Source organism: Macaca fascicularis, chromosome 6 (assembly GCF_037993035.2).
Source record: "Macaca fascicularis isolate 582-1 chromosome 6, T2T-MFA8v1.1".
Taxonomy (NCBI): Eukaryota; Metazoa; Chordata; class Mammalia; order Primates; family Cercopithecidae; genus Macaca; species Macaca fascicularis.
This window is the reverse complement of record NC_088380.1, coordinates 82,064,492-82,078,843: the sequence shown is the minus strand read 5'-3', so window position 1 is coordinate 82,078,843 and position 14,352 is coordinate 82,064,492. Positions and strand designations below refer to the sequence as shown.

General features: G+C 34.0%; 1 protein-coding gene across 5 annotated transcripts in view; it reads left to right on the top strand.

Moving 5' to 3' along the window:
- AP3B1 (adaptor related protein complex 3 subunit beta 1) overlaps positions 1-14,352 on the top strand; it is a 297,879-nt gene that overhangs the window by 184,753 nt on the left and 98,774 nt on the right. For all 5 annotated transcript variants that reach the window (XM_073993667.1, XM_045393910.2, XM_045393911.3 and 2 more), the window contains 2 exons: positions 2,249-2,420; positions 5,740-5,887. In XM_073993667.1, coding sequence (XP_073849768.1) covers positions 2,249-2,420; positions 5,740-5,887 — 320 coding nt within the window. The remainder of the gene's footprint in view (positions 1-2,248; positions 2,421-5,739; positions 5,888-14,352) is intronic.

Here is a 14,352-nt window from a genome sequence, read left to right as displayed (position 1 = left end):
AGTGATACCCAACTTTCTCTAAAATCTTATACCTTGGAGAACCAGGGCCTGTCACTCTTACTTGGTTATCTACTACCCAACTCTAAGGTAATTCACTCTCTTTTCTCTGTGTTCCTTATCAAAAATCTTTGTTTTTAATATCTGATAAATTAATCTGTGATACATTACCTTCTGAAGTAATCAACTGAAAAGTAGAGAAATAATTGAGAAAGTAGATATTAAAAAATATGGAATTTCAGGAGTAATGTAGACCTGTGAGAATTATCTGTGTAATTAATCATGTACTTCTTCATTTTGTAGAATTACATATAGATATTTGTCTACATTATATTTATTCACTAGCCCATGCCTATTCATAGGCTGACCATTTTTAATACATACACGAAATATTCCATTAACATTACAGCTTTTCATGAGTTTGTCTGAATACATGTAATAATGAGTCATGTGGCAGGAGTTCTACTGTAGCTGCCAGAGGAAAAAAGAAAACTTTTCTTGCTAGAAGTTATGAGATTGGCTGGGCGTGGTGGCTCATGCCTGTAATCCCAGCACTTTGGGAGGCTGAGACAGGCAGATCACAAGGTCAGGAGATTGAGACCATACTGGCTAACACGGTGAAACCCCGTCTCTACTAAAAATACAAAAAATTAGCTGGGCGTGGTGGCACGTGCCTGTAATCCCAGCTACTCAGGAGACTGAGGCAGGAGAATGGTGTGAACCCAGGAGGCGGAGGTTACAGTGAGCCGTGATCACACCACTACACTCCAGCCTGGGCAACAGAGCAAGACTCCATCTCAAAAAACAAACAAAAATGTTATAAGATTGTGTTTTCCAGGTAGCAAGTATTTTTGAGAATAAACTAATTTTCTCTAAGATTTTACTGACTCGAAAATTTAAATAATGGTGCCTGAAGTCAGCTGGCCCCAGATTCGTGTTGCAGTCCCATGTGATGACATGAGAGAGTAACTTAGATGCTGTAATTTCTTTTCATCGTTTATAGCATAAGCCAGTTATCTGACTTAATATGTATGTGTGTGTAACTTGGATATTGCCACAAATTTAAAATGTCCTTATTTAGTAGCTTTATTTTAGTAAAATAAACTTTCCTGTTTGTAAATGATGATAATGATGAGCACCTTAACCTGTGGCAGACCCTGTTGTGTTCTAATCACCTTTATATGTTTCAAATCATTTAATCTTCAGAACAACTCTGAAAAGTAACTAGTATTATCCCCATTTGCCGAAAAGGAAACCAAGACCCAGAGAAGTTGAATAACTTGATCAGTTTTACAACTGGCAGGTAGCAGAGCCAGGATCTGAATGCGAACACTAACTTGATAACCCATGCTTGTACCCCTTGCAAGCCATCTTGAAAGAATACAGGCACTCCTAGCTTTTCACTGTGATGGACCTTCCTGATGTTGGTGTTATTTAACCATTAGAATGTTTAATTAAAGGTTGTGTTCCTGCCTAAGAGGGCTTCGTTACGTAGATCACAGGCAGGGCAACAGTTTGTCCTTTTGTCTAGGACACAACTCTGTAGTTGTAGTCATTTTAAATAGTAAAAAATACACATATATTTTTCATGTGTTCTCTTCTGCAGAGAGTCCTAGCATACCATAATTTATACATAAAACATTTAAAAGTATAATTCCTCAATGTAACTTGATCATCTCTTTGACCTATGGAAAACTCCTTTACTAGCTCGAATAAGTAATAACTCTTTAATTAGTCATTTGCCTATTGTCTTTGAATTTGGAAGTTTTTCCAGGTGATTTGAATGGCTCATTTTCCTCTCAAAATTTGTTCCTAAGAAGATTAAACTGTTGCCTTCTTTTACTCTAAATAGAATTTCCCATTACAAGCAGAAGAATTTAAAATTATTTCTTTAGCCTTACATCAATCTTTATGTAATTCTTTAAAAGAAAGTTTTTGACAAAGCTATATACTTTGGGGTTTGAAAAGTGAGATTCCCTCAAATTTGGTTTACTTGGTTCATCTTTGCTTAGCTTTTCTCTACTCATTGTCAGAGCATCCTCTCTCTGTCTGCCTCCCTCCAAACTCACCGTGCTAAAGGAATCCATAGAGCTGAAAGAATGGGGTATGGGAATGAAATGTTAAACACGTGGTGTCCACTGAACTAAAATTCAACATCTGGTTTCATTTGAGATGAATATTGACAGTTACAGGTGTCCGTGTGTCTAATTAAATGACTATAAATCTAAGAACATCTGGTTCTGTTTTTCAGAGAGTGAATCTGGAAGTGAAAGTGGAGAGCAAGGCGAAAGTGGGGAGGAAGGAGACAGCAATGAGGACAGCAGTGAGGACTCCTCCAGTGAGCAGGACAGTGAGAGTGGAAGGGAGTCAGGCCTAGAAAACAAAAGAACAGCCAAGAGGAACTCAAAAGCCAAAGGAAAAAGGTAATGTATTTTGTCAGAATTTCCTTCAAAAAATATTCTGTGAAAGTTTGCCCCAGGCAGATGTTTCTTGTTAATCAAAAAATGATGAGAGAAAAGAAGTGTGTATTTTTTCCCAAACAGATATTAAATCTTTTTAAAATTAAAGTGCTAGTTCACATTATTTTCCTACTTGTAATGCTTAGCTTTCATTTTGAACTTGAACATATCTTGGGGTTACATTTTGAAAATTGGTATAACCTTGGAAGGCTGAGTTAAGTGATCAAGCAATAGGTATGAAACACTTAATTACCTTTTGTAGCAATTTTGCTGAGGGCTAAAATTAAATCCTTCAACACTTTGCCATTATGTAACCAAGACAATTGATTTTTCTAAATAATGTTATATTAAAAAGATTATGATCCAAATATTAGAGTCAAGGGCTGTGAAGGAAGACGGTCATAAGAGCTTTAAGTGTTAGCACTTTTTAAGATCTCCCATTATCAACAACATTATCATGTATTAAAGTGTCATTAAAATTTTGAGTAATTGGGGCTAATATCTTGGATTGTGCAACTCTGTTTTCCCCACTGCTGTCAGTGAGTGGCCTCTGCCGACATGATGGTCCTTTCCCCAGGAGCCTGCTGCCCGCTCACTTGATGAGCTTGCAGCTCGGCTCAGTCGTGGCTGACAGCACTGATTGGGGCGCAGTACGCTCTCTGCTCCTTTTATTACAGACAGTAATTAAAGCAGCTCGCCCTGCCACTTCCATAACAAACACAGCATAATGCCCTAATTATGACTTTATTAATTTAAGTCAGGATTTAATGATTTTAAAAGTGATTTATATTGTTTTTCCTGTTCAGAACAAATGAAATCTGTAGGTTAAATTAATACAGGCTTTTCATCATTGCAAAGTTAGAAACCTAGTTACCAGTAAATTCTTTTCATTAGATTAACATCTGAAACTCTAAGCAGTAAGGTAAACAATAATTACCATCAAAATTGAGTGATGCATAATAAAATAACACTTTTACTTTTAAAATCTTATCTTAAAAGCTGGAAGTTAAATATATTTAGAATCATTCACTTGTTGCAGCAAAGGAGCTACTTGGTTTATAATAGCCTTGTCTTTGAGAGAAATCCTGTACTTCTGGTTTAATATCAGAATATCTATGATGATATGAGTTATAAAACATGTCTTGTTTCTAGAAAGGGAAAGTTTTGTTCAGTGCATGAAATGTCCTTTCAGATGGCAGAAGTCAGTATACTAGAAATTTGTAGTCATGTATTAGTTTTATTATTCCTTTCTTCAGAAATAGATTTTTCTCTTTACCCACATTTGAATTTAAAAGAATTGTTTATTACAAAGAGAACCACAAATACATTCTAAACCTTATATTTTTAAGTACACATTTTAACCAGTGAATTGGGGATAATAAATTGCCGTTTTTTTGCCAGGGAAAAACAACAACATATTTTTCAGTCTTCAAATATAATTACATGTGCTCTGAGATGTTGCCATGGCTCCATTTTTAATAAACAGCAATCATATTTCCTCTACAAAAATCAATTCTAGGAAATATCGATTCTTTCCTTGCCTCACTCCTCTCCCTCCCCCAGTATTTTTCTGCCTCTTAGAATGTTTTTTTAACTTTGCTAGTATGATAATTTTTTAAAGCTCTTAATAAGCTTTAAGCATCTTCAAAAACCACCCTTTAGTAATCATAAATATTTATGACCGAATTTAAATTTTACACTCCAAAGTGTTTTCATTTGAAGGGAGATAGTATGACATAGTGGAAAAAATACGGACTTTGGAGTGAGACAGGCTTGAGTTCAGATTCTAGTTCTGCCCCTCTTGTTATGTGTCCCTGAGCAAGTTATTTAACCTTTCTGAATATTAATTTCATTATTGTAAATGGGATAATAATGTACCCAGGAAGAGTGCATTTAAATTAGGTAATCAGTATGATTGGTATGAAATGCCTAGCCCTTTCTGGCCCACAGTAGATTCTTAAAAATATACACACACATGTTGTAGAGAGAACTAGACTTTTAGTTTCCAGGAAAATATAAAACACCACAAGGCATCTCTCATCCCCTGAGATAAGGGTGTTTGGTCATCTCACATGTTATTCCTTCTCCTTGGAGAGCTGCTTCCCTGCCCATCTGCCAGCCTTACTCCTATATCTTGGCTTATATGTCTCTTTCTCCAGGAAGCATTCCTAATTGGATTAAGTTTGTTTAGGTGTCTCTCCAAATGTTCTCCTGACACACTATAATTTATTACTTACTATACTGTATTATCACTGCCACCTTATCTATATCCTCCAGTGGACTGTAGACTCTGTAGGGTAGACACACATAGATCCTCTTAACCATTGTTATCCTTAGCACCTAACATAATGCCAACATGTAGTCAAAAATTAATTAATATTTGTTGAGCAGATGAACAAATGAACAAATGAATGGTGTTAAGCACTTAGGTATGATCATTTGGTAATTTAAAAGTTTATATTTGATTAGCTTAAATTTGTAGCAAGATAGTACTTTAGAAGTTCCTTTGTTAACCAGAAACACATTTCTCATAGAATGTGTTTAAGGTCACATTTGAGAACTTGTAGTAAGTAATTTTCTTGGGTAGAAAAGTGTATAAAATACAAGTCTATTTTAGCAAAAGTAGATATATAAATATTTAAATATATTACTAAACCGGGTGTGGTGGCTCAAGCGTGTAATCCCAACATTTTGGTAGGCCGAGTTGGGAGGATTACTTGAGCCCAGGAGTTCCAGACCAGCCTAGGCAATATCGTGAGACCCTGTCTCTACAAAAAATATAAAATTAGCTGGATGTGGTAGTGCCCGCCTGTAGTCCCAACTACTTGTGAGGCTGAAGTGGGAGAATCGCTTGAGCCTGGGAGATCGAGGCTGCAGTGAGCCATGATTGCACCACTGTACTCCAGCCTAGATGACAATGAGACCCTGTCTCCAATATATATATGTGTATACACACACAGTATTTTGAGATAGCATTTTAAAAATCAGCCTAAATATCTTTGAAGTTGTTACTGGTAGTACTTAATTCTTGGTAAATCAGACATTTAATATTTTCTACATTGTTTTTGATTATATTGTTTAGTGTCATTTTATGACTTTTTGCATATGAAGTGTGTATGACAGGATAGAATTGAATTTGAATGGGTTCTAATTTATTTGGTTATGGGTAATACCTTCATTATTACCTCATTAATGTATTCTGGAATTTAAAAACCATTTTTTATATAAACGACTTATATAAAGGAGTTAAAGTTGATATTTCAAAATTTACTATTATATATAGTGATTCTGAAGATGGGGAGAAGGAAAATGAAAAATCTAAAACTTCAGATTCTTCAAATGCCGAATCTAGTTCAATAGAAGACAGTTCTTCAGATTCTGAATCAGAGTCAGAATCTGAAAGTGAATCTGAATCCAGAAAAGTCACTCAGGTAAGAGATTATGCATTTGTTGTAATTGAAGGTAAATATACAGCAACTAAAATAAACAACACCATCCTTATCTATGCCTGTAATTTTTTATTTTTTCTAGATAAGCCTTTCCCTTATAACCTAACTCTGAAGAAAAGCTAGAAACTTTCAAAAAATCTCATCCCTTGCCACCGAAATCAGGGAACTCTTATGCATATGGCTTTTTTTGTTCTTGGCTAGGTTGTGACAAGGGGTGTTTTTGCTGAAGGGACTGTGAAAGGAAGTCACAAAAAATAGTATTGAGCAAAGAATTCTAAGCATACATACATCATCAGAAATTTAGACTATTCAGTTTTTTAAAATATTGGGCATTTTGCATAATAGAGTATGTTTTAAAGCTTTAATTAAAGAGTATACATTCTTTAGTAAGAATTTGCATAGACATTTAAAAACAAATGCAAGAGCCACTTATATAATAAAATAATAATGCTTTTTGGTAATAACGTTTGTAACACTGAATTTTGCCTGCTTAGCAGGAAAAAAATAAAGTATAAATTGCAAAAATGTAGTTATTAATGTAAAATGTATTCTATCTGATTTCAGGTCTAGTTAAATGAATAAAATAATAATACAGAATTCAGACCTAATTATAATTATCTTTTTGGTCTTTAATAATCACCCCTTTCCTATAAATGGGCCGTGTTCATGCTAGACTTCAAGTATAGTAGTTTTATGTATAACTGTGTTATTCTGTTTGTTGAAAATATGGCCAAACTCTGCCTTTGATTCAGTTCAGTTTCTTCTTAATCCAATATTGTTTTTGTTTATTTGTTCTATTAACTTGAATTTCTTCAGTATGTTATCTGAGTAGGCAAGGATGAAAATTAATTTATTGAAGTAGACAATTGCCCTCCCCCATCCAAAGATTTATTGTTAAAGAATGTTTTTAAAATTGGCTAGCCTTATTTCACATTTTCTTGCATTTATTAAAACCTATCTTAAACTTGAATTTATATTTAAAACTTGTGTCTGTATATAAAATAACCTAAGATTTTTATTTTTAAAAAATTCACATAAAATCTTAAGAGATTTTATGGTTTATTAATCTGGCCTGATATAAAAACTTATCACATAGTGAGTTTGATGTACTCTCATTTCGTACTTACATCAAATTACCAGAAAGTTTAAAATGTTATTGAAAATAAAGAGAGTTACAAATCGACAGTAAGTACAACCCAGAGTAAGAAGTATTTTTTTTAAATGACTGAACAAGAAATCAGTGAGTGTCGAGTGGTGGAAGTTATTCTTAGGAAGTTTTATAACAGTTGAAAAATTATAGACTTCAGTTCCTCTGTACTATTAGAAACAGAGCTTTAGGATGCCATTAAAAAGCCACAGTGGTTGAACATCATGTTGTGTTGTACCCCTTCCTCCCCCTGAAAAAAACAAAAGAAGATAAAAGCCACGGGGGCACTCCAGGTCAGTGATTCTGTTTGTTTCTTCTTTGTCAAGGACTTTCAGTGATCAGATTAAATCTCTTGATAGTTAAAAATATTTTCCTGTAAAACGTCAGTATAAAACAACTCAAACTATTGCAGTGAACCAAGGCTTTTGAGAAATTTGGGTTTCGCTCACATTGTTGATAGTTTTGTGTTCATGTGTTTCCCTTAGGTGGCTTATTTATATTAGAATGCCTTTTCCCATCTATAATAGGTAGACAGGACTGTGGAATTTTTTGCTTTAGTTTAGCAATTGGAATAAGTATTCTCCACCTTGGAGCTACCATACTACTTATTTATTTCTATTTCTTTCTGAATAATTTGGCATATACCATGCAATTGCAGAGTATATCTATTTTCTAATAATAGGCGACTATAATTGTAGAAAAGTCCTCCTTGCACCAAGTGTTGTGGCTTCTGCTCTAAATTATGAGTAATGAAGGCAGATGGTGGGTACTTTACTTTAATTTAGCATGACAATATGTTAGTGCTGAAAATTCATATGCCTTATATCTGCAGCCTAACTAAATCTACACTTTTACGCTTTCTTTTCTTTTTTTTCATTCAGACAATGTGTTTTGAGGGCACTGAGCATGAAAATGTGACCTAGGAGTTACCTTGAATACATGGCTTTCAGAACAGTTAATTTTTATGGTAGTTCTATGAGATAAGCATAGTGTTCTACTTGTTGGGAGAGAATATCTTTGTTTCAGTTTCCTCATCTGTAAAGCAGAAATGCTAGTACCTACCTTATTTCTTTCAAGTGTTATGTCAAAAATAAAATATGAAAGATCAATGTAACACACTATATAACTATAAAACAACAGTTTTAACATTCTTTAAAATTTCATAAAAGATCAACAATATTGGAGAACATCAAATGCTAAAAGTAACCTAAATTTTTTGGTAACTTAAGTATCCTGCTTTTTTTTCCCACTCTTTTTACACTATTCAGGTTGTAAGTCAACATTTAATTCTGTTCCCTTACCTACAGCCTGTGAGCTTAGCCACTTTCTTTAGAAGAGAGCTGCCATCCACGGTCAGTGTCTCTACTCTCTAACTCACAGTCTCCATTTACCCTACTTTTCCTTTGAATGCAGCTCTGTGTAAGATTCACATCCCCTTCCCCAAGGGTAACTCCTACTTCCTTTTGGTTTTGTTTTGTTCATAATCATCTGTCTCCTTCGCACCTTTAATCTCTTTCTCCATTCATTCCTTTTCTGCCAACTGTAGCATTCAGGTTTTTTCCTCATTTAAAGAGAGAGAGAGGGAGCATGGAGTGGAAAAGACAGTGTGTGTGTACATGAGTGAGAGTGAGTTTAGAAAAATAATCTACGTATCCTGCATCTTGTACTTCTTAACCCAGTTATTTCCAACTCTATCCTACACATACTGCTCTCTGAAAAGGCAGCGATGATCCTTCCCCAAACCCAGTAGCCTTCTCTTATTCTTGGTCTTTTTGTATGACTGTTCCCCGACTACTTAAAAGTCTCTGCATCCCTTTTGTTCTGACTTTTTTGACCTTTCATTCTTTCGGTTGCTTCACTTTTTACTGGCTTCTGACATCCAACTGTGAACGTTGCCCCCAAATTAGTACTTAGTACATATTAGTTTTTTGCGATATTAATTTATGTGAATGAATTTTTCTTTAGTCTTCTTTTTTTCCCTCTAAATTTGTCCTGTTGTGAGACCTAATTCACTCCCATAGCTTCAGCAAAACATTTATGTTAATTACTTCCATGGTAATGTCTTTCAGTCTTTAAAATACGTTTCAGCTTTTCTTCCCAAATTCATACCAAATTTTTAGACCTCTCTGAGGCTAACCTAATACAATCAAACCTAATTATTTCCAAACCGAATACAATAAAAAGACGTGCTCTACCATTTGTCACCAGCATTCTTTTCATTCTCCCAGATCTGAAGCCCCAGAATTATCTCTGACTACTCTGTCATTCTGTATGTTTAGATAGTTACCAACTCCTATAGGTTCTGTGTGTTATTTCTCACGTCTGTTTCTTCTTTCCCTACTGCCATTATTCTAGATCAGCTCTTCATTACCTGCATTGGTTATCCTCTGACCAGTGCTTTCCCAACCCCAAGTCCTTCTATACAACTGCCAGATGGATATTAAATTCACCTGGCCTGATGGCCCCTTGCCATTTGAGTTCAGTAAACTCAGGCTAGCTTGCCCAAACCTACCTAGTCTTAACCCTACCCACCCTGTTTTCTTTTCTTTTCTTTTCTTCTCTTTTCTTTTCTCTTCTCTTTCTTTCTCTTTGTCTCTTTCCTTCTTTCTTTCCTCTTTCTTTCTCTCTCTCTCTCTCTCTTCTTTTCTTTCTTCTTCTTTTTTTTTTTTTTTTCAGAGTCTTGCTCTGTCACCCAAGCTGGAATGCAGTGGCATGATCCCAGCTCTTGGCAGCCTCGACCTCTGAGTCTCAGATGATCCTCCCACCTCAGCCGCCTGGGTAGCTGGGACTACAGGCATGCACTACCATGCTTGGCTAATTTTTTGTATTTTTAATAGAGAGGGATTTCTCCATATTGCCCAGGCTGGTCTCGAACTCCTGGACTCAAGTGATCCACCCACCTCAGCCTCCCAAAGTGCTGGGATTACAGGCATCGGCAACTGCCCAGCCACACACACTAAATTCTAATCCCAGTGGAATATTTGTGGTTCTGTTAACACTCTGTATCCCTTCCTATTTCTATGCCTTTGTTCTTTCTTTTTTCATCCTTTACTACAGAAAATAAAAGCAAGGGAGAAAGTAGCCTCATATCACTGTGACCCTCCACTTCTCCTAGTTGAGAATGGCTACAAGGAATGAAAAATGTTACTGATGATGGGGTATCACTCATGTGAATGGGACAGTCAAAAGGGTGAGAACCACAAGGGGATTATTTACATTCTTAAAATGCCCCAGCATATTCATGAGGCACAAAACTATAGACATACATTCAGGTGCCATGTTTGTTTGTTTGTGTTATTGATTGGAATATGTCCTCATTTGAGGTCAGATGTTGTCGGTAATGACCGGAGAAAATTTTGTTGTTATAATTATGTTGATGGATAAGTGTATTTTATGTTAGGTGTTATTTTTTGAAATATATTTAATTGAGAAATATTTTTAGTATAGTCCTTTCAATGAGTAATTCTTTTGTTCCAAATAACACCTATAACAAAATTACTTTTAGTAATTACTTATTTTATGTGATTTCACATACTTTACACAATGTAAAGGGAAAAATTTTTTTATGTGAAAGAGTAGAGAGAAAACTCAGTAATGTAGACCACATTGTATCAGGAAGAGATTCACATTTATATCACTTTATCCTGTTTTTGACCAATATAATTAAGTTATATTCTGCTTGTAGTTAAAATTATGTGAACAGATGGTGAAAAAATTTATTTAAAATGTTGCTTTTACATTTCCAGGATTTTTATCCTTCGTGAAACCTAGCTTCAGTGTTCCTATAACTACCCAGTATATTAGAGTGCTCCTCCACACCATAGTTATTTCAGCTACGTTGTTAGTCCACTATTTGCACCTTATTCGTGATGCAGTATTCTGGTTATATCTATAGGGTCTGTGTACTAATTGCTGAAGATATAGATAATCTATGATTAAAATGATAAAAACTTTATGATTGTAATTTATTGTGAGTACATTTTATGTATTTTCCTTATCTATATTAACATTTTAATTACACAAACTATATGAAGCATAATAATCTACCAATGTGAAAAAATATAAAGTATTTAATATACTTGCACTTAATAATACTTAATATTAAAAGCATTTCAGTATTTGAATTAAAACTAAGATTAAGGTGCATACTAGCTATGAAGAAAATAGTACCCACTATAGCTACCTAGCAGTGTTTGAGTTGCTCTTGTCAGTTATTTTTATCTCGGGTTATATTTGTGTCTCAAAACTTTGCTGATTCCTTTTGGGAGGTGCAAAGAAACTGAGTGAATCTCTTAGGTGCTCTAAGGATCAGTCACTAGTATTGTGACTGGTGTCTGAATGTCAGTAAATATTAAGATTTGCCTTAATAAAAGATTTTGGAAATAAAGCTCTTTTATTTGAAAGATTCTTGGGGATAAAGTAAATTTGGCGTGTGGTGTGAAATAAATCATGAATAAGAGTGAAAGGAACTATTTTTTGACTGGTGTTATGTTCTGTTTGAAAAATATGCAAGTTTTAATTATGTTTTTACAACTATTTTTGTATGTTGCAATTATATAACTTTTATAAATATTGGAGAATATTGGGTTTTACTGTTATATTGCAAAGCCTTGCCTCTCAGTTTATGTCTTTCCCAATTTCATTTATATTTTAAGTTCTCTAAAATAAACATGTTACTCAATTGCACTTGAGACCTTTAAAATGAAGTGGATTTGGATTAAGCAGGCTTTCCTATTGAAGTAGGCGCACTCTAATAGGAAAGATGGGTTTTAGTGGGCTACACTTCTTTTTAACTCATAAAGAAGTCTCAATTTACCAGGGGTGTACTTTGGTTTAAAAGTAAAAGTTTAAGTGTGAGCCTCAGATTTTTGAAATCATATTTGTCAGTTAACTTGAATGAAAGAAAGTCATGAAATTATCCTTGGTTGATAATTCTAATCGAAAATATTTCATGCAAATATCTTGTCCTGTGAGGCTACAGATTAGCTTTGATTTTTTGTTGATTTCAAAGCACAGTATGGCTTTGACAAACTTTACATACTGCTTATCCTATTTTACAGTTTCAAATTTCAAACCTCTTTACAGTGGTTTCCTCTTAGGATGCATATTTGATGCTTGTCGTGTCAGGTCTTTTTTGTTACTTGCCTTTTTTTTTAATCAGCATGAAAATGAACATGCATAATACATTAAAAAATCTTTTCAGGTACATTGTTACATATTTTTGTTTGTGTTATTTGGAGGTTAATAAGTATTTCCAGGATCTTTTATTTATTATTTGAAATGAAATACATTAAATAGAAAACAGTTTTTTTAACCCTGTGACTTTGTATTGCGTTTTGAAAATGTTGATGTGTTGAGGTGTATAATTGAATACCATAGAAACAAAATGGAGATTTGAGGATGATGAACTGAAAACTAGGTATTTTTTGTGGTGAGATTCTACGATCAGTTACTGTTGTCCTTATAAAAGTCTAATACAGTCACTCAGCTGTTAAAAACCTAATCCTCTATTTAAAAAAATATACAAAAACAAATTGTCTATCTTTCTGCCTGATCTCTTCTCAAGTACTAACACAATGGAAACAGTGGGTGATCTGTCAATGTGTTTGGTTTGTCAATGATGGTTTTGTATAAATATTGGGAGGGTAAGAAATAAAATCGCACAGTAAAATATGATTTCATCTGCCTTTTCTCTGCAGCTCCATGGCTCATGCTGCGGTGTGAAATTCTCATTTTACACACTTTGCAGGCGGAGCACATGAATTATGCATTGAGCAAGAAAAATCTCCTGCCTCAAGTCCTATATGCATTTACCCAGGTTCTGTCTCTATTACCAAGATGAATTGCAAATGGAGAAATGTTTGATGGAATAGAGCTCTTAACTTCTTTGTTTAGAATTCAGAATTTTATTTTTATAGTATATCCTTTAAGTATGAAAATGTTTTGAACTTACTATGGATTTTTTAAAATGAAAAATGAAATCTAATATAAGAGGAATACCAAACACATCATGAAGCATTTTATAGCCTTGATTCAGAATGCAAGGGTTTTTCAATTCAGTAGAAATGACCATTATCTATTGCTAATGTTGTATTTCAGTCACTGGTTATTTGCTGTTCTCAGAAAGTCAATGAAATTCTGTCCTTTTGAAAGCCTTTTTTCTCTCTGTTCTAGGCCTCTAATAAGAGATTATGCCAATTTCACATGTAGCTCTGTTCTGTGTTATATGTGACCTGATATGTATTTAATAGATACTGTTACACACTCTTGGTTGTGAAGTAGAAAATAAGGTATAGACTTGCCTTCAGCTTTAACTTTATCTTGATTTGATAGGTTTCTAATTTTTCAGGTGGGGAGGTTACAGTTCCGTAAAGACAGTCATGCACCATTGTAGCTTATAGGAAGCTACACCCATTGTGCTCAGCATAGCATTTTGATAAGTCACATGATGATATGCTCTTTTTGTTACATGTTCTTTCTTCACAGGAATGATATTCTAGTTGAGACGGCATTTTCATTCGGCACTTGTTTTCATTTACTTGCGACTTTTAAATTTTAGCTTCAAAACTAACATTTCTTCTGTTTTTTTCCCCATCTTAGACATTGTTTACTCATTTGAGAAATGGAGAGAGGGGCAAATACTATTTCTTTCATTTTTCAATAAGGAATGAAAATTAAAACTTAACTAGATGATTTGGAGTGTTCAGTGATAAAAATAATTACTTTGAAGATGAAAATTAGTGCCTTTTTAAGTGTATTAATAATGTATATTATTATGTGGTCCTTGAAGTTTCTGAGTATCAGCATAAGGGAAAAAGCAAGTGAAATTTAAATGATTTTAAAGTGTTACCTATGTATAATTTTATGTAATGCTTTTGTTCATGTATGTGCACTGTTGTAGGAGCTCTAACACTGTGTAAACTTTAAATGGTGATAAAATATATTTTGTTTCAGTGGTACCTTCTTGTGGCTAAATGAATACTTCGAAAATATTTATTAGCACATTAACAATAAGCTATAGAATTTTGGTTGATTATAAGTTACTTGAAGGCAGCACTGTATCTGTCTTGGCTGTTATTTCCATTGCTTGGCACAGAATCGAATATATATTTAGAATTCTATACATACCTATTGAATGAATGATGAAATAAACAAAATCATTTTAGTAGAAACTTTAGTTTTGTTCTGTGATTTAGAAAATTTAATGCAAAAAATAGTATAGATTAGAAAGATAAACTTTGACCCAATTGTATTTAACGCCCTACTCTTTGTTGGCCTTTAGTTATTTGTAATGCACTTA